This window comes from Mugil cephalus, chromosome 5 (genome assembly GCF_022458985.1).
Source record: "Mugil cephalus isolate CIBA_MC_2020 chromosome 5, CIBA_Mcephalus_1.1, whole genome shotgun sequence".
Taxonomy (NCBI): Eukaryota; Metazoa; Chordata; class Actinopteri; order Mugiliformes; family Mugilidae; genus Mugil; species Mugil cephalus.
In genome coordinates this window covers 20,392,585-20,416,809 of record NC_061774.1, presented here as the reverse complement: position 1 = coordinate 20,416,809, position 24,225 = coordinate 20,392,585, and the positions used below count along the sequence as shown (strand labels likewise).

Genomic DNA, 24,225 nt, shown 5'->3' with positions numbered 1-24,225 from the left:
ACTGGGAGGGACACAAGCAATGTTTATCCCAAAGAGGAACTGACTCTGAATTAAAGAATCAATATAGAGGCTGAACATCTGTCTGACCAGGACCTGACCAGGGACAGGTGCTATCAAACGGGCAGGACCGAAAACAAAAGGAACAAAGAAGTTATTTAAAGCCGCATTAGTCGATTTTTTTTTATATTGGCAATGGATTAGATGAGTGTAGGCAATGTAAAATATGTTGCTTTCACTCAACAGTTGCTCCAGTACGCCTAATAGTGATTGATTTTCCAGCTTGCATATTCTGCTATAATCGATTTCAGCTACATCCACTATGGGCTCATGTTGCCCAAAAACTATCTCAGATAAATCGACCCTACGCTTCTGGCCCCAAACGAATACAGACAATGTCCATAAAATCATTTTGCAGCTAGATATTTTTTTTCTAGGAGTTAATCTAAACCAAAACTGAACAGTAAATACGCAGTTCAATTAAATTTTATTTATACAGCGTCAATAACAATAGCGGGTATGCATTGACGTCACTGCCGCATGAGGCAGCTTGTTTTGCTGCCCCCCGGTGGCCAAAAACTGAGCCGACGCAGCTTTAAGTAAGAAAACGTTTAATTTATAAATTGCTTATTCATTTATTGGCTTAAATTAAGAGTGACATTGTTCTTAAAGTTGTGTTAAGATTGTTTCATTGTGAGAAAAATAATAATCTGTAGGAAATACTAAATCGAGTAGTTAGTAGTTAGTAGTAGTAGTAGTAGTAGTAGTAGTAGTAGTAGTTTTTTAACAATGCTCCATCTAGCATTATCCAGTGTTATTGCCACAACCATTAGCCATTGTCTGAAGGAAATACACAGAGAATTAATAACAGGTCTTCTTCTAAATCAAAAGTCACTTCAACTCTAAACTCATTCCAGGTCCTTTAGATTTTCACTACCTGATGTAATGACACACTTTATTGGCCCGGCCGTATATATTGATAATTGGTTTCCATGGAGTGACTTTTAATTAAAGAACTTACGGGAGACTGTATTTTTCAGAGAGTGAAAATAAAGGGCACAAAGAAAAAAATGTAGGATGATAGACATTTCAAGCTGAGGACTAGTTTTAAATCATATATAGTGACAACAGTTCAATTATCTTTCTACCTTCTTTCTTTCTCCCTTTCTTTGTTATTAAATTATCCTTCATTCTCAGAGTGTCGGGTCTGGAGACAGCCGCTGCCAACATTTGATTAATAACTTAAATACATTTCTTCCACATTCAGTCACTGTGATTGTTATTAAAGAAGATTAATGGTGGTATTTCTCTGATGGATATCCACATATCGTTTTATTTTTTAATTTTTTTTTCTTACAAAGGAATTCATTCCTTCTCCATTGCAGAGCTGCGTGGGATGGTAACGACGATAATGATGATGATCAGACCATTACAATGGTTCATTAGAGAGAAGGAAGAGGTGAAAATGAGAGTGAACGTAATGATCACATGTATGGGATTAAAACAGCCACAGGGGGAGTATTTTCCACACAAATACCTTTTAGACATTTTAATGACACAACTACAGTAATGATCAGCTTTACTTGTATATTACATCTACATGTAAACTTGGTTTTGCACATCATGTCACTAAAATTAAAGGAAAACAGCTAAACATGCCTTCGCAATATATAGTTGTTAGCACGATGCATTTGCTACTAAATGATGTTTCAAATTATCCACAATTTTTCAACAATATTATTAATAGATTAGTCGAGGGGCCCTTCCACAAGCAGCAGCAGCAGAGTCATCCTTTTAAACCCAGTTGGAGTTTTACGTGGCGTACGTTTTCTCACTGACAGATTAGGTGCAGTAGTTTCTCCGAGTAATAAAACTGCCTGCGAGAGCGTAATGATTCGAAATGATGCAACTGATTCTTTTCTGATCAGTCCCAGACGGATCCAGTGCGCTCCTCGTTTCTGCCTCTCATAGAAAAGAAGTTGCATCACCGCCTCTAAGAAAGTGTTCAGTCAAATGAAGCTGATGTTAGACAAAAACAGAGAAACTTGTAGTAGGTAGTATAGCCCCAGGACCACTGCACAGCGAGGGGCAGAGTCCATTAAGGAGGCTCCCCTGCCAAGCCTCACATCCGGAGTGATGGAGCTTTGTTTGGTGTGACGTTGGCTCCTTTCACGTGTGATTAAAACTTCCCTCCAGTCCAGAATGAGCTTTCCTGTTTGTCACTTCCCTTTTCCGTCAGAGCTGTTTTCACTTTCACCTGCTGGAAACCTGCTTGTTTGAGGACATTTTTGGATTCACCCAATCATAGCGCATTCATCTCTCGACTCTGGATTTTCCAATTAGGAGGACTACATGTAAATCCATATACTTTTTTGTTTATATCATATCTGACACACTGCTCAGAGCCGAGTGTATGTATGTGTTTTCAAACTAGATTCAGTATCTACACAACAAAAGAATAATGCACACATCAGTACAAAATGTGATTTTATAAACCTTATAAAGACATGACTGGAACGTTAATAAAGATTTGTATTTCTGTCTGTGTTTGAGTGCAGTGCAGTAGATGAAATGTTATGATTTGAGTCAAACTCAACAGATATAATACGGGTTTAGTGCTTACTTTTAAGATTTTTATTTTTCTTATTCACTTTTTTTTCGAGCTAGGTTCTCTCTCTAAATGCATGTTTAGTTAATTCTGTAGAGTAGATTCTCATTAATTTAAGTATTCTCTTATAAATGCATCTCTCTGGTATAACTACAAATATTCCTGGGATGTTGCATGCTTTATTTTATTATTGATGTTTTATATATTTATTTATTGTAACAATTGACTTCTTTCTCCATCCAAGTAAATTGTAAAAAGAATCATTTTCAGGATTTGTAGCTAGCTGTATATATTAGGGGTTGGACTTGAACGCATAGTTACGATTAATTAATTACAAAACACATTAAAAAATTAACGCATTTAATCGCTATATGTATTCCAAACAATGCGGAACTTTGTGAGTGCACGATTTCCTGGTACAACGATTACACCGATGCACACGTCCGAGCTTGGCTAACAGCTAGCGGCTAGCAAAATAGAAGAATGAAAGCCTATTTCTGGTTGTTTTACCAGAAGAAGAAATAAGCAGAAAATTGCACTTTGTGTCAAATTAATTAATTGATTGATTGATTGATTGATTTTACCATTTAAAGTCAACACTGTCCTGAAAAAGTACTTACAATGGCACTTTAACTTTAGGTCTGTTCAGTTTTTACCAGTGATATTTTATTTCTTTTTCCACTGTTTTGAATTGAATTGCAATTAAATGCATTTTTCCACTAAACATTAAAAGAGCTTGAGTTTAAAATATTCATGTCTGCGTCTATAATTGGATTCAGTCGTCCACTCAAAATCCATTTAAATTAAAAAATGTTGGTGTTAGGGGGTACCTAATATTGTTATGCGATTAATCGCGATTAAACAAAGTCTCTAATTGATCAGATTAATCGAGTTCCACCAGTAAGATATCTGTCTATCTATTTGTCTGTGATCTTTTTTAAGTGTTTAAACTGCACTTGTCTCATGTCTTCGTGTTATAACAGTGACGGAGGTGATAAAAACGTCACGTGGAGCTGTGTTATTTTTCCACTGTTACTTTTTCATTTTATTTTCATGTGTGACTTCATTCTCTGCACACGTTATAACAGTACCACACTCATGCACATATTCACTCCCTCAGCAATCTTACATGTTGTTAGCTGGATGGCTTTGGCAGCAATGCTTTGTGAAAAACGTGCACACACACACACACACACATACAAACACACACAGCTGACTCCTTGATGAACAGAGAGGCAGCAGAATCCCACACAGGATTAGCTGCCTATTCCACCATTTATAAGAAACAGATGTCTCAGAACCAATCTGGATCTCGTCCAGACCTCTGCACCGATACACTGGTCTCCTGTTAATCCACTGTGTCTGTTCGCGCATTTTAAGAGGTAAGGCAGCAGCACGGCAAGAGTGCGTGGCGATAACTGCTGTGGAGGACATCACATATGGAGACCAAAACACAAGCTATTTGTCTGCAGTCACCTGTATTTAATAACTCCCTTTGCACACAGACTTCAAGGGGACCCGGGTGCTTTGTTTGGACTTGTGCTGGGTTTAATTAGGATTTTAATTAAATACTGTCTGGTGCTCTTTGTTGTTTTTTTTTTTTGTTTTTTTTTTCTTTGGAAGGGTAGATTTAACCACTAGAGAGCACGGCCATCCAAACAAAGAGGTGCAGAAGATACCTGATGTGTTTATTTTAATAGGTTGAAGCAGTGAGGCTGATATTCAGTGTAGCTTAGCAGCCTGGATCGTGTCTCTCGGTCTGGTGTAATGAAGTCAGCTGTCATTTACTAAAGCAGCAACTTCACATTCATGCAGATTGACCCACATTTGCATTTTTTGGTCAGTGTCACACAGCCACCATAGCTCAGCTGTGTCATAACGGCTGATGACATGAACTTTATGATCACTGCTTTTCTCATTGCGGAGAAAAGCCATCATTCCTACTCTAATATCAGTGGTGTTCAGAAGTGGCAATTACCCTGCTGGAACACTGGCTGCTTGGTTAGAAACTATAATGGGTTGAATTGTGTTGTAGTGTCAGCAGAAGTTGAAACAGCTGCGTCTAGTGGAGTAAATCCATTTCCTAACTCCGAGGGAGGCCAGGACATGAAGTTGTGAGTGTCAATACATGTGCTGCGTGCACAGGGGCTGCCTGGTTCAGTTTTCTCCTGGCAGCGCAACTCGGAGGATCAAACAAAACAAACAAAAAAAAAAAAAAAGAAAAAAGAAAGTGACTCACTGGAAGCCAGCGATATAGATCTGGAGAGGAGCGGGAAGCTGTGATGTTGTACGAGTCATTGAATGCAGCAGCAGCAGCCTTAACGCTGCGTTTAGTTTCTCACCTGCTTTATTTTAACTGACAAAAAAAAAAAAAAAGTTTTACAAACAAACGTCATGTTACTACAAAATTATTTTAGCGATGCTTCTAAAAAAAACACAAGTAAGTCCGACAAATGCAACCAAACGATCAAAACATTTTCATAGATGTATGTTAAAAGCATGTCTGCATGCAAACAAGAATCCAATTCAAGTCTTATTGGGAGTTAAAGGTTTTTTTTTTTACAAATGAATTAACAAAATGATGACAAATTGATGAAGTTACATAAACCGTTCCATCACATTTATCTTTTTGCCATTGAGAGCAGGTGCAGCTGATGACAGGTCACACTGTTTGGATCTCTGGGGAGTAAAATTCAAAAAATATGACATCCCGTGGGCCTGTGATACACTGAGCACGTAGTCAGGCTAGTTGTGGTGGTGTCCTGCACCACTGGCACTAGTCTGACCTGTTACCAGCTTTTTAGCAGAGTCTGCATTGGAGGGTGTCGGTGACTGATCTTAGCAACAACAGAAAAAAAAATAAATAAATGGAACTTGTGAAAGTGAACAAACAATAACTCATGGATGTCTCACACACACGGGGGGAAAAAAAAATAAAAAATCAGCATGATTCAGGAGAAGTGTGCAACGCGTTGCTCTCTTCAACAGTGACTCTTACAGTTTCCAGTTCTGGGTAACAACTACAGACTACTGCCACCTGCTGGTGCGTAGACATATTTCCTGTCATGCAGGTGCAGAACATACGTCGTCTCAACGCAGATGATTTGACGAGATGCTTCTCTGGCATCAGTTTTGTGTGTCCTGAGCTTTAGAGACACTTTACGTCGCCAAAATGCATCGAGTCAATCAACTCAGGCTACATTATTTAACGTGTGATAGAAACTAAATATTTCAAAGCGGTCCAGTTCATATTGTTTTACTCTGATCATTAACGGCCTCCAAATACTCAGAACTATAAATTGGTTATTGACGGTGCTTGCAAACACGCTGACACAGGTGAGGAAAGTTCAGAGGAGTAAAACAATAATAATTACACAGTCAGATTCAAAGCACAAGAACTGCAGACAGTCTCATAAAACTAAAGGTGAGGTTAAAACGGCTCAATGATTTCCAGATCGAAGACAAAAACTTATCTGGGGGTTATTTAAGTTTTAATTAAGGTGAGAAATAATTAACATGAAATCCACTTCTCCATCTTAGCAAACATAATGACACATTAGTTAGAGGGGGGGGGGCTTTCAAACGCAGTGCATTCTTCTTGGTGTGTTGAGATTTTTTTAAACTTCTTCCGCAATTTACAGTAATATCAACCTCCGTGATGACACGATGAAGCAGGACGGGGAGAGGAAACGGTCTAGCTGACCTCCTGCGGGGCGGACGCGGGGACCGACTGCTCTGGATTGTCTGCCACAGGTTCGTCACTGCTTCCGTGTTTGCTCTTTAAAGAACGTCCCAAAAACTGCCAGTACTCCTTACGAACGGTGTCCTTCTCTCGTGCCAGATGGTCACAAATCTTCAAAGTGGGAGAATAAAAGAGGGTCAAACATCGCTGGAAAAATTATCACCCTCAGATTTATTTAATAAAATCAAGACTAAAATGTTCTTTTATTTAGAATTTGCCAACACTTTTCACAAAACACTTACTTCAAGAGCCTTTCTTAGGGTTTCCTTTTGTTCCTCTTCATTCACCGTTTCCTTTTGCGCATTGTTCTCTAAGGCGTCTTCGTAGCAGTCAAACAGAAAGGCTAGAAGATAAGACGAGCAATGTGTCTCTTTCAGCTCCAGGACCTTTTCCAGCAGACCTGGCTGAGATGATAGACCTCGGTCTTGCAGCATCCTTGAGGCGGGAAAAAGAAGGAGAAAACAGGAGATGCCGTCAGCGAGCTTTTCCATGTTTAATAACTCCATCACTATTGGCCATTTCACCCCTGTAGCATGCTATATATAATGAATGTCTGGATGGGGAGGGCACACTGAAATATTCCTCTTTTTCTCTGACCCGACTGGACAGATTAATTAATATATCAGGGACTGTTTCACCAATTTTGACAATTACAGATTTCCTTGGGATTTATTCTTTTTATTAATTAATTCAAATGCATCAAACATTATTTCATATTAATATAAAAACAGACGTCATGCATACAGGTATCTAGTCAAAACTAATTTGTAACCCCTGTAGCTGGTTAGGCCTTTACTAAAACTCCCAAACTTGTTTACTTTAGATATACGCATAAATGTAAAAGATAAACAAAAAAATGGCAGATGCCTTTAGCATGTAGCATCCAGGTAGCCTGGTAACAAACCAGAAATTATGGCGCTCACAAACTATTAGTGGGGGAATTTCAGTGGAATCCCTCATTATATTATATTATATTATATTATATTATATTATATTATGACCCTACAGCCCTGCAATAGACTGGCAGTCTGCCTAGGGTGTACCCCGCCTCTCGCCCGATGACAGCTGAGATAGGCTCCAGGAATCCCCCACGACCCTAGTGAGGATAAGCAGCAGTAGAGGATGAGATATTACATTATATTAGATTATATTGTATTATACTATACCGGGGGGAGGATTATGCAGTGACGGACAGAATAACAACAGTGACTTAGTCATGCACATCATCTGAACGCTGCTGGACTTGATTTTCTTCACAAACAAAGATGAGACGTTTAGATTCATCTGTTGTAAAAGACACCGACAGTGAAACCACTGAGGATACGCAGTCACCGGCACTTCAGGGATCTGTCCGGGTTGTAGGAATATCCAACTGCATGCGGAGCATTTTTCATTTTTCTTATGCACCAGTTGAAACATGCCCCGTAATGAAATGCAAATGGTGTGCTACCAGACTCATATTGTGATAAGAACGGATTCTGTCTACGCCAGAGGTAGCAGCCAGCTACGTTATTTTCACCCAGGGTGGAGCAGTCAGTGTGACTATTTACACCCCGGTGAATACCGTGGTACAGACATGCATTACGACGTGCTGTTTGCAATTTGCAGAAAGGCTTTGTACTGCGCAATTAACACAGCGGAAGACGATTTGCATTCAATCTTCACTACATCTCTCGAAAACTAGTTTTGTTGCATCCACTTAACCAAACAGTAGCTGAAACTTTGAGTCTGAATATGACTTTTGGTTTCACATGGGACTGGATTTTCTTTACAAAAGCTACTCATGTAAGTGAAGCTATGTGCAACACAGTGTTTGTGTGTTGTGGATCCTGGAGTGAGGGGTCTGCTTTTTATGTGTGCGTAACTACATCATTAGCTGCTTTCAATCTGCTCTCACCATGGTGCAAATAAGGCGATCCAAAAAAATGTGTCTGATCTGTGATTTATATCTTACCCTTTTAAATAATTCCACACACTCTCATTGTGAGGAGCCTTCCTGATCTGGTTCACGCAATACCTTAAGTAGAAAAGACAAGAAAACCAGTCAAATGTATGCGACCGCATCCCCTTAAGTGAACTGTATCACTCCCTCAACACAACAGAAGATATATTTGCATTAAAATTCTCTAAGTAACATCAAGCTTAAAAAGAGCAAACTGAATTCGTGTCCAAATCGTCCAGATGTTTAAGGAAAAGCACTCACTGAATCTCTCTCTCCACCACGGCTGGATCTGAGAAGCCTGTAGTGTGAGAAATGACAAAATGCCTCTGGTTCCACGCGGAGTTATTCCTCACATCTTCTTCCAAAAGATTCTCCACAAAGTCCAGCTCGCCTTCCCACAGTTTGTACTCCTTGAGATTGAATAAGACAAAACGTTGGCCACAGACATGTTTATGTAATCACACTGTGCTTTCTGTAGTGGCCCTGCACTCCCTGAAAGAAATACTGACCGCAGCAACACGCCAACAAACAACCAGATTAACAAATGAATCATTCAATCTGGCAGCGCGTCTCGCTGTGGGCAGAGAACCGGTTTCTCATCCCTCAGTTTTGAAGCCGCTCTGCGCTGAGAGCAACACCTACCTGGATGACCCACTGTCTGTGCTGCCAGGCGTGGTAGTTCTTTGCGTCCTGGCTGAGAATGTCCGCGATGAACTCCAGTTCCTCCGAGGGGTCATTCAACCACTCTACCACCATACGTCTGTGATGCCTGAAAGACATTTGAAAAAACAGTGGGGCTTTGAAACTGACGTGCTGCACACTCCCTCTCTTTTTATTTCTTCTACCTCTGTGAAGAAATGGAGAAAGGGAATTTGCCAGCACTCACCAGACTTGATAGTTTTTGGGCTGCTCCTCGATGATGTTCGTAATGTACCTCATCTCCTCCCTCAGGTCCTTTGAGAGGGCTTGCAGGAGCACTCGCCTGTAGTGCCTAAACATCCCCAAATTCAATGTTAGAGTACATTTTCGCAGAGGATTCTCATTTTTTTCCATTTGTATGTCTTCATTTTCACATAGAAAGCATGTAAATGTTAAATAAATAAATCTGCCTGCAAAAATATGAAGTTTAAGTCCAATTACAAAGTGAGTTCTTTGTTCATTAAGGGAGAGACCTTTTGTCTGTTGGACAATGTTCCTTAAATAGTGTAATTCTCACACCGGAGAGTGCCTACATCTATGTGCTTATCTGAATTATTTATTTCTGTGTACACAAATAAAATAAACAACTGTTCATTTATTTATAACCATTTACCTCTGCATATTGTGAATACTTGTGCAGTATTTGGTTTACATCTTATTTTTATTTTTATAATAATGATGCATTGGTTTTATATAGCGCTTTTCCATTTTAGATGCTCAAGGAGCTTACAATCAAATGTATTATTTATTCACTCACACAGTCGTACCCTGGTGGTGGTAAACTACCTCAGTAGTCACAGCTGCCCTGGGGCAGAATGATGGAAACGTGACTGCCAATGTGTCTCCGACCACCACCAAACATAACACACTCGCAGTCATACACCAGGGACCAAATACCTTTTTAATAAAGTGTATTTATATTATCTGACTCTGTCACCTTGCAACTGTCACGTCATGGGAGCAGCAGCAACAAAACGACTAATAAAGTATTCTGATAAAAAACAAAACAGGTTCCGCCAGTGACAGGTACGTTTTGTGTCGTCAACAGACACCAGCCCTGCTAGTTTCTGATGGACACCACACACAGATGTTCCTATTTAAGCTGAAGATGCTAAACGTCTTCGGGAAACACTACAAGTCCAGTTGCCTTTCTTAAACGTTTCTGGAAATCCTTTTAAAAGTGAAAAGAAAAGTTGGCTTTAGGAACAGAAACATCCAGGGCCAGAGGGTTTCATACAACAGATGAAGTGAATAAATGGATTTAATAAACGCCATTTAATACCAACAATGCAAAATGTGCTCGTATATAAGACTTTTTTTAAGCCTTAAATTGGGATTACCAAATTTTAGACTTTGTAAGACTCTGTGGAAGTCCTGCTGTAAAAAAAACAACAACAACAACAACAAAAACATGCTCACCAGACTGTGTAATTTGCAGCATTTAGCTCAATGGCCTCGGCTGTCAAAGCGAAAGCCCGTTCACTTCTCTCATCATTCTTCAGGAGTGCACGGAAATAGTCATAAACATCTGAGACTGTTGGACAAAAGACATGAAGAAGAGCGGTGAAATATTTTACATTTTATATTTTCATATGCTAGTGATGAAATAAAATGCAAATGTTCATGAATGGTGGACTTGAGGATGGTATTTCCCTATAATCTACATCTGTTAAGAACAGTCTCAACCATCTTACACTTTTCAGAGTAAGCGATCTTCACCACAGGATTTGGTCCATCGTCCTGAGGGACAGGCTCCAGGTCAGACCACTCCTTTCTGTCCCTAAAACATTAAGACACAGAGGTGGATTCATTATAATTCTAGCTAGATAGCTAATGCAGCTAGTCACAATGCTAACTAGTTTCTTTAAAAAAAAACACGTGCATTCGTCTTGAAATAAATGAAACCATTGTGAAGATGAACTGACACAACATCCTTGTATATTTTTTAATGTTATTAATCATTTTTATTGTCAATATTTATCTATGGTTGCACTAACCATGCAAAACTGAGCCGTCCAATTAGCAACTAATAAAGTTGCCCTTTTATAACCACAGACACACGTAGTAAGTTTATTATTACGCACAATAACAAAACAGACCCTGAACTACAAGAACTACAAGTAATCAAACACTACCGCGTTTGATAAACTGATCTCAAAAAGTACTAGCAGGTAGAGCTAGGTTAGCCACCCAAGAGTTTGAGCAAACCACAACCAAACACTACCTGTAAAACTTGTATCGAGTCGGGTCGTCGCCATAATCCTCCTCGAGGTGGTCATCAACCTCTACGTTAAACTCCTGGTCTTCCTGCTGTTCTGCGCAGTCATTTGAAGTTTCCTCGACACCTGACATCGCTAACTAGCTTAGCTTAGTTTATCTTAGCTTTAGCCACGGGTGCAGCCTGCGAGGAGAGACGGAAACGTCACAACGATGCCTTCGCGTCGAATCGGAAATATCGCGCTTCTTCCAACTAGTCATGGGAGGTTCGTCTCTTTTCCTGGGAGTCGACTCTTTTGCCACGGCTCCCAAAAAGAGTCGACTCCCCAATGGCTGTTTATAGACCCATCCATGGCTACGTCACAGTGACGTCATGGAGGCAAAACAGAGGGAAACTTGAGGCGAACACTGTCACTGTCAACCGGGAAAATGTTGTCTTGCCGTATTTTTGGAGGACAAAACCAAAAAAAAAAACACTAACTTGAAGTTTTATCACATACCAGCCATTGCCAGTTGTAGGTGACTTGAACGCGATTTAAAGAAAACATTTGAGTGAGACAATCATCAACAACTCTGTTTGCAGTACACATGATATCGAGCAGGATTAATATCTGATACACAATCATTTTCATCCTGGATAACGTTACAGGTTAGACTAAATTGTGCTTGAAATAGTGTTAAGTTAATCATTATCTGAGGATTCTTGATACATGCTAATGCTAACTGCGAGCTAACGCAACGTTAGTTGTGTGTTTCAGGGGTGTTCAATCAGAAGTTGCATTTTCTTCATTACCCTCCACAGGTCCACTTACTTCTTGTAATATCTTTGTTGGAGAGGCTTCACTTGGTAAAGACTGACCAGACTCCGTCCCCTCTGTGTCCTTCCTTTGGTCAAATCGTCCATCCAGTGACTGAGAGTGTAGGAGTCCATGAATATAGTCCCACCAGTCAGAGCCAACTTTTTAAAATAACACTCAGTCGGATTTTCCTTGTCCATTCTTGCCATTAAAATATGCTAACCACTGTTTACAGGGTACGGTGTTTGAGATCTTTTGCCTCCAGCTAAGTCCCGCCCCCAAAAAACATCACGCTGTTTACAAACTGTCAAAGGGTCTATTTAGTATTATTAAATTATATTTATAGCCTAATATTTTAGCCCAACACAGCAAAAGCCCTATTCGCAGGGGATTAGTTTTACTTTGGACGTCCTGTAATTCAGATATTATGTTTGTGTTTCATGTGGCGCATTCGCATGTGATAAGCAAACTTTATTTTTTACTCAAACGTACGATTCATAGACGGCTCTGCTACTTTCCACCTCATTCCAGTGGTGTCAGAGACAGCTTTAATTATTCTGTAAATTATAATGGATGATAAAAATATATTTTTGACACCATTTATCTCTGTTAGTATTTACATCAGCTCCACCAGTACAAAACGAACAGATTCATGCTTGATTTAATGATTTCATCTGTTTAAATGGATAAATAGTTCAGTCACATCTCAACTTTGGTCTCTGACATCTGTCCAAACTTTGAATTACAGTACATCCTTCATAACTCTCATCATCTTTCATAATTTCCCCTTGGGATCAATGAAGTAATTCTGATTAAGTGACAAGAGGCTAAAAAAAAAGCTGCAAAAAGTAAAAACTCACCCTTAAATCACAGAGATGTTAATTCGCACTGGATTAGTTTTATCAGACGACCTCTGTGTTACAAGAATTATGAAAGGTAATTTGTGGTGCAATTATTATAATACAAATAACAACCTCCGACAATTATTTCAAATTACCAGAGGTCCCCAGGTGTAAGTAGTCTTGTGTGAAGATGGGAGATGATTTGTGTGTTGATAAGCCCATTTTGCATTCAAGGTTTTTATGAGAAGCCTAATAAAATTTTCTCATTTTGTGCAGTTAGCCTGTTACAAACACATCCTTACTTTTGTTTAATATTTCAATAAAACTTTAATTGTGCACACAAATGAACACAACACTGCAATCAAATCCGCACAAGCAAAAGCAGAAACAAACTCAGTAAACAAACATTATGAATGTCCTTGTGCAGGTTTGTGGTGAAACCTGCTCTGAATATTATTTTTATTTTGCAGTGAGGACACTTTGCTCTGCCACCCTCAGTGTCTTTAAATTTCAGCCAGATGCTGTTGCGTTGACATGTGTCACTCATAAATACGTTCACCTGTACTCTTTCCTTCACCGTGGTCTGCTGTCTTACTCGGTCGACCTCTCTGCTTTCACACAATGGTACGATTATAAGTCCTCACATGTAATTGGCAACGTAAAAAAACAACGTTCTGCCTCCCTGTGGTGGGGAGTCGACTCCCACTTGTTGGGTATCAGCTCTTCTGATTCACCACCAAGTATCGGCTCTTAGATTCGGCTCTTTTGCACATGACACATCTCTACACTGAACATTATCAGCTGCTCAGTCTCAATGGATGCATCAACCAATCTGTCTGATTCCCGTCTGTCCAAACAGCCAGGAGTTGTCCCAGAACTGCTCATGGTTCCTCTTAAATATTAGCTGACGAGATGGGACGTTTATGGCGTTAAAACACAGCAAAAAAAAACGCCTTTAACTTTGATTACAGCATGGTGAGAAGCTTCTGCAATGTCACAAATTTTATTTCCAGCCCAAGTTGCATTCATTTTTAACCCAAGATCTTATGTTAATGATGGGAGAGTCTGACCACTGATCAAAGCCTCCTCAAGAACATCCCAAAGATTCTCAATGGGGTTAAAGTCTGGACTGGTCTAGTGGCCAATTCATGAGTGAAAATGATGTCTGATGCTCCTTGAATCATCTTTCACAAACTGAGCCAGACGAATCCAGTCATCTTGGAACATGCCCACGCCATCAGATAAGAAAAAAAATCCACTGATGGAATAACCAGGTCATTCAGAATATTCAGGTAGTCAGCTGACCTCACTCTTTGGACATAATGTTGATCATGATCAATCAGGATTTTTTTTATGACCACGTCTTCCTCAAAGACAATGGATCCCCACAATCCTTCCAGTTTTTAATGGCTGTTTAAGAAATGAGCAGCTACTCATTGCATCACTTGTGGTTAAATAACTTGTTGCCAGCTGATAGATAATCGCTCATGTAGTAAATATCCAATAGGAGGCTCGTACATATTTGTTTAGTTATATCCAGGTGGCAGCTTGTTTTTGGCCATGCTTTTATACACAATACATGATTCATTGTAATCTATAATTAATTAAGTTTAATCAGCTGTCAAATCCGACTGGTAATACTTCCACCAACATCCATTAACACTGCAAGAAATTTTCTTGTTTCTTCATGAGTTACAAGTGTTGCAAGTTGATTTAAATGAACTGAAACGTTTAACACATTATCACAACACATGATTGGCAGCCTCTGGGCTTAAAATGTTGTAATTCCCTATTAGTTGTGTGTTTTTCTCTTCTACAGCAGGAGAGGAGAGGAACAGGCAGTGGGCTGATTTTCATAAGAACTGGTTTAAATCTGCTGAGGATCCGTGACCTGAGTGTAGACCTACTCCCTGGCTCCCTCCTACGGAAGGATTTGGATGTTGCTCTATCTTAGGTAATACATAACACATTACAAACAACAACAACAGAGAGAATTACAATCCTCTTTCAATATCATGAGCACCACAAAATCCACACTCGTGTGGAATAATATCTTGAAAGCAAGGTCAAGCTGAATTTTATTTTCATCGAGGACTCTGGACATTATAAAAATAAATAGATGATTCACAGTCAGTGGATTGTAATACAAACTGTTATCAAAATTATCAGCCAGAATGAAGAATTAAACACATGCATAATCACCATTCAATGAACTTATACATGTTCTGAATACTTGTTGCCATTATTACTAATAACAATTGTTGACAGAACAGGTTTGAATATAAAATCACCATTCAAATTAGACAGCTATGCAAGTTGAATATGCTTCTTTCTGACGAGTTTTCAATAATGGCTTGACCTAAAGTGTGTTCAGTGACTCTCTTCCTGATCCAATCCGTGCTTCTCAATGTAACGCCTAAAAAAAACAAACAAACACAGGAGATAAAATAGTCTTCACTTCACACGGTGTCGAGAATCTGACACAAATACACACCTGTAGATGATGAATGAGATACATTTTGGCCAGAAACAATACTGACTAAACACATCCAGCAGAACCAGAATCAACATTAACATTCACCTGGACTCATATTTCTGGCTTTGTTTCGCTTTACAGACATCTCATTAAAAATATCATCAGAATAGTGTAAATTTATTTATTTATATATTTTTTAATATGAGATAAAGGGGTCAGTGCGAGGTTGAGGGATGTATATTGTGGTGTACATTGTTGTCCTAGTCATTGTCCTGTCCTTTGTTTTTTTTTGTTTTGTTTGTGGCTCATTCGCTTCCTGACGATAGATGAACGTGGAGAAATCCAGTAAATGCGCTGGCCTTCAAAAACAATTTAAAACACCCCTTAGAGTTGATGAATAACTCTATGAGTGTTTGTTTGCCCATTGTTAATGTATATTAAATGATTAGTGCAGCTTTAAAGTTACGATAGGTGTCAGTGAGGTCTCTATCTTAAATACTTACAGATACTATATGCAAAAGTTAATAGATTAACTTTTTTTTCATGAACTTTTCTCCTAATGACTCACCCTCTACCTGCTGATGCAGAGTCCAGATTTCAGATCAGAAAATCGCATGTGTCTAATCTAATCTGTGAAGACCGCTGTTCTTTCACACAGGACCTTTGGGTTTTGTCTGAAGCTCATTAGTGATTCTACACAATGTTAAAGCTGCACCAGGCAAAAAGAAAGTAAGTCTCCAGCCAAATGAATATTGTATAACTGTTCACTTATACACACCTGCAGGACGTTGTGCATAATGAAGCAGCTTTGGCTGCTGTCTTATCAGCATGAACAGACATGGAGCATTAAAAATCAGAAAAAATTTGATTCCTCCACATATGACAGATGCTTCCGTCTTTTTGGCTACTGTGTTAAATCAAGGTTTCTCTGGGCAATCAAGAGACACTGCTAACGAACAAAACCTCACCTTCGTGCAAAGTTATACAGCGCGTCTTTTCTTTCCTGGAGAGACAAATGTCTGTCGGCTGGTGATTTCCCAAAAGATTTGGCAGCAGGCTGGAAAGAAAATGGAATAATCACCTCAGTTAAAATGATTGCAACTGGACAAGGAGCCAGAAAAAAACTGCAACCGCTCACAAATTAAGTGAAGTTCTTGTAACAGCACATGTCAGTGTGTGGGATATTAGATGTGCTGTTATGTTATGTCTTAACAGTGAGGCGTGTGTTTCTGCTCAGTCAGCAGCAACAAATCACGAGGCCTCGTAAAAGAAGAACCACAACTTAAAGGAGTTAAAGTGACAGTTTGGTTTCTTTCGGGAGCGACTGAGGTTTACCTACACACACTGGTTTGGAGTAAACTGGACAATATCAGACAAGAGGCAATGAACAATAAACTGTGATGGATGGGATCTGCAGCACAAACACATTTTAGTCAATCACCTAAAACAAACAAACAAAAAAAGCACCTAAAACAAAGATTTTTTTGTTAAGTTGTTCTGTGTTTCCTTCAAAGCCACCAGAATCCATTGACAGAACCCGTAATTTAATTAGCGGTGCACAGGAGTTGCTCGTCAGAGACGACGTGACTTTGGTATTTTAACACTTAGTTTCACATCCAAACAGATTTGTTCACTCAAACAAATAACACAACAGCACAAACTAATTAACCAAACAAAGCAGGGAGGTAAAACCCATGAGGTAAAAAAAATACTGTTCATGTCGATGGGAGTTAAATTAAAGGTAATTAACGAGTGCCGGTTCTCATCTGGGGGTATCTCAACCACCATGTTCTTGAAGTAACACAGTGACAGAAATCTGTTGTTGGTCCATCGTCCTCCTCTACAGTTTTTTAGAGGAGCGCGATGGACCAACAACGGATCACACACAGTGTGGTCATAATGATTTGGCTCATCAGTGTTAGCAGTTATACAAATAAATCAAACAGTTCTGCGTTTATATGTAACTTCTAATTCAAATCAAAAATGAAGTTCATTTGAGGTCAGAATAGATCCTGACTTATAAATTCCACTTCTCAGACACGACAGCGTTTATAACCAAACCTTTATAGTGGGAGCAGAACCAGAGGAATAGTGGCTGATCTTAGACGCCCCAAATGTCGACATCCCGGTTGCCTCCACTGAAGCCTCCTCCTTGCTCTCCAGCAGATTCGTTATGGTGGTATCAACACAGTTGGTTTTTGCTGTGTAGAATCAAGAGAGAGCTTTAAGTGTACGTCAAATTAAATCCTATGTCAGGATGTGCAACAAGGTGTAGAGATGACAGAACAGAAGATGCAGAGTGAACAAGAAGATATTTGCCAGTAGGAATGAACTTGAATATAAACGTGCATTTGAACTGTATCCTACCTAAATCTTTAGCAATGACATTCAGTGGAACATGAGGCAGGACGTCCTTCACCTGCTGGGCCATCTTAGCAATCCTACGATCGTCTGTGCCCAAACTCTGGACCATGAATCCAAGGCCAATAGAGCCAGGTGTGACATCTACATTAATAAAAATGTATGGATGACTTACCCAGAAAAACACAATAATTTGAATCGTCAAGATTTGTTGCAACGCGGTGTGATTTGCGTACTTGTAGATGTTGGTGGGACAGAATGTCTTTTCCTCTTGATGTGTTCTGCTTTGTCAGCTTTGGTGATCTTGGTGGAGACCAAGCCAAGTTCAACAGCGAGTAGCTGATAAAGAAAACACACAATATGCACTTTAGAGAACGTGGATAAGCACGGCTCTAATAAAGACGGACTTTAGGGAACTATAGGATCTCTGTTTCAGTTAGTTTGTACTTAATATACATATATATACTTCTATATACTGTATGTGTTGGCTTCAGGCTTATCTGATCTTATCTTACTGCTATTTAATATTTGTTTTACTATTACAAAGGAAAGACATATATATACACTCGATCTTACCTCCTGGACTTTGTTGGCAAACTCCTGTGTGGACTCACCATCTTGTCTGGACACTGGTGGAAGCCAGCTGGGATGAAGATGAAAAAGTAATGGAAGATATTATAGTTATTAAAATTCTGGCATCACATTGCCTCGAAAATCAAAAGATCATTTAAAAAATTAATTTAGAACTGGCTGGAGTGGATGAGCCTGGGGGTTGTTACTTGCACCAAAGGTCTTCATCAGTGAATTTAGTTTACAACATAATCCAGTTCTCCACCAAACAGTACTGAAGAAAAACTAAATTATCCAAAATCACGGCTCCTGAGTATCACTGGATCCAACGTTAAAAAGCAACAGCTGATAGAAATAATGACACAAATTATTTAGTACCTTACATGGTACACTGTACATGGCACGAAAAATGTCCATAAGAGCTCCGTCAGCCAGCTGGACTCTGGTGTGCTCTGTGGACGGACGGGAGACAATAAAGAACAATCACGGTAAGAGTTTGGTATAAATTTGGTGTTTGCACAGTTGAGTCCAGGTGACCCTAACAAACCCCACTTTCAAACATTCCTGTAAAGTCCAAAAACCCAACATTGGCCACTGCTGCACACGGAATTAATTATTAATTAGATTAAAGCAGCCAACACTAATCAGCTTGTGGCTACTTCCAGGAAATTTCACTCATTTTGTAATGATTTTCCATAGAAGTAACATGATACATAAATCTCTCCACGTACTTACATACACATGTGTTTTTAGCACAATATGTCGTCAATAATACACTAATTGTATTGATATTCTCTTAAAATTCAGAAGACATTACCAGAGAGAGCAATGGTCTGGTCACCCGTAAGGCCACAGGTTGAATGGATTCGGTCAGAGAGAAAGGCCAGGAGCTGGAGGAGAAGAATATATTTAGATTTAGTTGGTTCAAAACAGAATTCAGATTTTATAACACGTTGAAATATTCACTATTATTGCATCATAGAGAGAATAAACTAAGAAACCAGACGGTGCTAAATATCAGAACTCAGCATACAAAACCGTGGCAATAGTCTCAATGATCTCATTATAAAACTGCACCTCCATCTCCACTCGAGATAGAGTGCACATGGTTCTGAGTTACTCAAATTAACAATAGAAATTAATCAATTTTGCAGATGTTTTCACTTCCTCACACTAATTTCTGTCCAGCTCCAGAGGGAAATTAGCAAGGAGACACAACTGCTGAAGTAATTCATCTCTATCTCAAAGTGCTGTGAAAGAGGGATGATCATTTGTGGCTGGCTTTGTTAAATCCCTCTTTTTTTTTTAATAACCAAATTCATGGGTATGAAGCCAAAAACTGTCTCCATGTGCAAATATTGATAAATCCCAACATTTACCGCTCTGTTGCATAACTATTCATTCTTCTCCTGATTACAGTAAAAGCTAATGTGAACAAATGAACGACGTCAGAAACTAAAGAAACAAAGAAAGGAAAGTCTGGTTGATAATTAGGCCTTTATCAAACTGAGCACTAACGCGCAGTGATGATCACGAGTCGGCTGCTTTAAGAACAGGTGGGAACACACTTAAGACGCAACGAGGACACATTTGAGATCTGACCGCTCAGTCTACATTTGGAGGTGATCTGAGCTGCTTGTGTCTACATTCCTCCAGCGGCGCAAACACATAGTGGTCGCTGGCCACGCTGAAGAAACCCCTACTCAACTGTGTCCTTTCTACGAGCACAGTTTCACATCTTGCTTTTAAATCATGGGAACAATTGAAACGATCTCAAAACAAAAAAGGTGGCTTGTACCCTGAACCAGGACATGAAGAGGAACACGAGAAACAAAGACATTAATATGACTTTGACAGCCAAAAAAAAGCGATTAAATAATAAATAAAAAACAGTCTAATCGATGAGTGTTTATTAGTGGGACGATCTCTTGAATATGTTCCGTCTTTGTTGCTATTAACTAATTAAACCGATGACCGAGACTATACAAGAATAAATTAGCAAATTAAATTATTGAACATGTGTAATTTGATCATAATAATGGATATCGCACGTGGTTTTCCATCAGCCTTGTCTACATGTTGATGTAGAATTAAATTATGTATTTCCTCATTACTGACAGAGGCTTTCATTTACTTTGATTACCAGAAGCTTTCCTCTCCCTGTGAAGGTTTTGTGTCTCCAAAAGAACTAACGTCAACGCTGTAAAATAAATAATTAACATCCTAATGTATGTGCCTTCCATAAGGGATTTCACCTCTCAGTGCATCCTACATTTATTTTTTATCATGTGCACACAAACAGAGCTGTGGTGCACAACATTGTACTGCTTCACCAGTTATGTATGTGACCCCGGAGTCTCAGTTAGAGGCCAGTTGTGATACAATCATCCACAATGCATATTATCACAAGACTGGGCGGAGACTTAATATTCTACTCTTGTTTGTCGTTGCCTTAAACGTGAATTCTTACACTGCCTGGAAACAGAAACGTCTGCACTAACCTGAACTTGAGCAGAGCAGCGCGGCCGTTTGTGGTGTCCTCTTCGGGAAACAGGAGCAAAGGTGCGGTGCCTTCAGTGGAGCAGTACCTCTGAAGGGACTCTCCCACGGCGGCGTGGCCAGATGCCGAATGGATTTCCATGAAGCCTCTGGCCCAACACACAAAGCCTGTGGATCCCGCTAACTGAGGCTAATGAGCAGGAATCAGACAAGACAGAGCAAAGGTAACATGTTCATTTACACATTTAGTTCCACTAAGGGCAGCTTGTAGATTGTCTGGACAGTGACCAGGTAGGTCTTCAACAAGCTTTCATGCATCGGTGCACAAACTGTCCCCTTCTGCAAACACGCGACCATACGCAACCATGCTTGAAGTTTCACTGAGGGAGCTTCAAAGTGGTTCAGATGAAGCACTGAGATGAAGGTGATCTAAAAAAGTGTGTGTGTTCCAGTTCCTAACAAGCACAAGGAACAAACTAGAGAAACTAGATGTAGACTCATTTTCAAAGAATTATGTAATATATACATTTTTGATTAAAACATCTGACATAGTTCTACCACAAACCATATTCTTGTGTGCATGTTGCGATATTCCAGTGGAGCACTTGCCTTGAATAGATGTTTGAAAAATGCTGTATAACACAGCAAGGCTTAGCAAACATGAAACATGAAACTCACCGTATTGCAGGGAGTCAGGAGGTTGATAATGTTATGGTCGAACTCCGTCACATGATTGCATATGTACAGCTTGGTATTCTTGTCTCTGGAGCGAGGATTTTTCTGTCGCACGTGCATCCCCAGGACTGAGCACATAATCCTCACAATAAATCTAAAAAAAATAAAATTAAATAAGCCGATGACATTGGGATGTAATTATTAACCACAACACAAGTAATTCAATCCCCAAAATGCACATTATTTTGAGTATGTATGATGTTCAATAAATCATCCTCGGGAACAGCTCAGGTGTAAACTCCATCAGAGTTAAATCCTATTGCTCTCACAGCAACATACAGGTCATGTGCATGCATTACTGTAATTATATGTAATTATATTATCATATGTTAAGGTTCTTGAACCATACAGTCATCAATCCTATGTAAACATGGATATTACTATGACAAATATATCATTACGTCAGACTGACAAGCCATTTGTCTTAATGGTGTTTAATGGGATTCAAACTGTGACAGGCTGCAATTATTTTTGATGAGACACAAAGTACATATTATAAAGTGTGTTGTAGTATTAACAGCCGCTGTTGTCCTGATATTTCTATTAGCACCTGAATCATTATTGTCGCACACTTTTATTATTATTATTATTATTATTATTATTATTAATGACACACGATGAGGTAAACGTGTTCATAAATAATTTTAAAGCTTTACCTTCTAACAAAACATTCTGGAAGTGCACAGCTGACCAGGAACACGTGGACGCCAATAAAAATCCGTATTAACGTCAAACAGATGCCGACTGGAAAGTAAACCAGCAACAGCAGGAGAACAACAGCATCTTTGGGAAACCTGAAATTTGGGAAAGAATCACAGCTTTTAAACACAACAGATGAAACAATCAAACAAACAAGGATGTATGTAAGGATGTATCAGTGCACATAAGTTAATAGGTTAAAAAACACGACTGCCATGCATGTAAAATGAGGCTTGAGGTAAATTAAGGAAATGGTAACTATTATACACTATAATGTCAGCGAGAGACCGCTTAAAGGTTTTACAACTAGTATTCATCTTTGTCTATATAAAAATTAAACTAAAGGAATCTCCACTAAGTGTGTTTTAGGTTCAAACTTCAATCAGTCCACATATCATTATGAAGTTTTTCAAACCAAAATATGCACAGGATCAGGATTGGCTTTAAAAAACTTCTAATTTGAACAGACCTTGTTAATTAGACTGCAAAAAAATCTCTATTAATTGACAAACTAGTACTGTATCACCAACTAATCCTGCATCAGGTTAAGCTACTTTAAAGCTTCTACTGTGCAGCCACATTATATTTCACAATAGTAAAAAAAAAACAACTCCACATTTAATATTGTTGGACATGTGCACTCCTTAATGTTTTCTTTAAATGGGGACTGTTTATAAACATGCTCACACGTTTCTGTCAATACTAAACCGAGCATGTGAAGCAAAACATGTTGAAAAATATCACCTCTCTCTCTCATTAATTCACAGCTTTCGTTTCTTCAGTTATTACACGTGTCACTACATGATTTACTGTGGTTTAGTTTGTGGCTTTTTACAGCATCTCGCTCATATTTAGTTTTATTTTGCACTAAGTACCGACACCATAACCGGTCCTGCTACAACCAAAGGCCTTATCTCCCGCCTGTACTGTAGAAAAACATCCAAGAGACGAGCCTTTCTCTGATTACGTGGTGCAACTTCTGTTTTTGAAAAGGCTTATATTACTACATACATGCAAGTAAAACCGCTATCTCTGATTACTCGGAATAAATAAATAAAACAGCTAGGTATCTTCCTTTATTTTTAATTTTTCAGCTACCATGTGAGACACTTAACATCTTAACAAATATCAGCTAAGTTACTGTAATACTACAACATTTCAGCTGTTTGTAACAAGACGTGTACACTTTAATGAGCGTTGCACAACAAATGCTGAAATTAAAGTGTTTATATTCAGCTAAACCGCAGCAGACACACAATATTTAAACACATCTTCCTAAAGAATAATTTTGGCACATTGCTGAGCAAGTGAGGGATAAATGTCACCGATGATATCGCGAAAACCTTCGCTAGATTTATTCACCGCAAGGCCATAACTGAACTGTGGCTAATTAGCATTAGCTTCCGCCTAACTAGACAACTTAGCATGTTAGCATTAGCTAGCCGTTAGCGGACTTACCGACGAAAGTCAAACATGTCTTCAACCCCCCGAGTCTCCATGTCCCGTCAGATGATGCTACGAATACAACCTGAACCCTAAATATAAATTAGTCATAACGTTCACGGCAGCACTTTTACGCTGCGCTGGGTAAAAGTGGGAAAAACAACTCGCGTTAACGTCCTTCCGAAGAGCTAGCGGGTAGCAAACATACGGCCCGCGGGCCAAAAGCGGCCCAACACCAGAGGGTCTAGGTTTCTTCTTCTGGTTTGATTGGCGGCTGATAGCCAGCAATACCGCCACCTACCGGACTGGAGGGGGCTCAGAAGTAAACAACAAACAAAAAAATAAACTAAATCATATCCATTTTACCTTGTTGTTCCCCTCATGTATATATAATCAAATGGTTGTGTGTTATCTTTCCTTTTTCAGACTGGAGGTTCTCTAAAGTGACACTTAACTTTCTGCACTGCTGTTTTCAAGTTGTTCCTCTCTTTCTTGTAGGCCTTAATCAACCAGCATTAGACGGATTATATATTATTAGTGTGTTTACATATTGCATGTTACTAGTTGTATGTTTATGTCCTATTTTGTGAAGTGTGCT

The 24,225-nt window shown here is 39.1% G+C and overlaps 2 protein-coding genes across 2 annotated transcripts; both read right to left on the bottom strand.

Moving 5' to 3' along the window:
• Positions 1-4,934: 4,934 nt before the first annotated feature.
• On the bottom strand, positions 4,935-11,514 carry fnta (farnesyltransferase, CAAX box, alpha). The gene is made up of 9 exons (XM_047585772.1): positions 11,213-11,514; positions 10,683-10,768; positions 10,408-10,522; positions 9,176-9,280; positions 8,932-9,058; positions 8,551-8,699; positions 8,302-8,364; positions 6,590-6,782; positions 4,935-6,458 (listed from the first exon to the last, which is right to left on the bottom strand). Exons 1-9 carry the CDS (start codon positions 11,338-11,340, stop codon positions 6,300-6,302), a joined length of 1,125 nt encoding a protein of 374 aa, XP_047441728.1. The 5' UTR covers positions 11,341-11,514; the 3' UTR covers positions 4,935-6,299.
• A 3,391-nt stretch (positions 11,515-14,905) lies between these two features.
• On the bottom strand, positions 14,906-23,865 carry aup1 (AUP1 lipid droplet regulating VLDL assembly factor). The gene is made up of 12 exons (XM_047585756.1): positions 23,643-23,865; positions 22,142-22,279; positions 21,429-21,579; positions 20,753-20,940; positions 19,069-19,141; positions 18,630-18,703; positions 18,258-18,324; positions 17,918-18,020; positions 17,688-17,825; positions 17,382-17,521; positions 16,289-16,377; positions 14,906-15,260 (listed from the first exon to the last, which is right to left on the bottom strand). Exons 1-12 carry the CDS (start codon positions 23,681-23,683, stop codon positions 15,215-15,217), a joined length of 1,248 nt encoding a protein of 415 aa, XP_047441712.1. The 5' UTR covers positions 23,684-23,865; the 3' UTR covers positions 14,906-15,214.
• Positions 23,866-24,225: the final 360 nt, after the last annotated feature.

What these genes read in the sequence shown, in the direction of transcription:
- fnta (XM_047585772.1), bottom strand. Translation starts at nt 11,340, where the DNA reads ATGTCAGGTGTCGAGGAAACTTCAAATGACTGCGCAGAACAGCAGGAA. An exon ending in CCCAAAAACTATCAAGTCTG is followed by an intron (nt 9,059 to 9,175) that starts GTGAGTGCTGGC and finishes AATGTCTTTCAG; the next exon opens with GCATCACAGACGTATGGTGG. An exon ending in CCCTAAGAAAGGCTCTTGAA is followed by an intron (nt 6,459 to 6,589) that starts GTAAGTGTTTTG and finishes CCCACTTTGAAG; the next exon opens with ATTTGTGACCATCTGGCACG.
- aup1 (XM_047585756.1), bottom strand. Translation starts at nt 23,683, where the DNA reads ATGGAGACTCGGGGGGTTGAAGACATGTTTGACTTTCGTCG. An exon ending in TCCTGACTCCCTGCAATACG is followed by an intron (nt 20,941 to 21,428) that starts GTGAGTTTCATG and finishes CCTGCTCATTAG; the next exon opens with CCTCAGTTAGCGGGATCCAC. An exon ending in CCAGACCATTGCTCTCTCTG is followed by an intron (nt 18,704 to 19,068) that starts GTAATGTCTTCT and finishes GTCCGTCCACAG; the next exon opens with AGCACACCAGAGTCCAGCTG.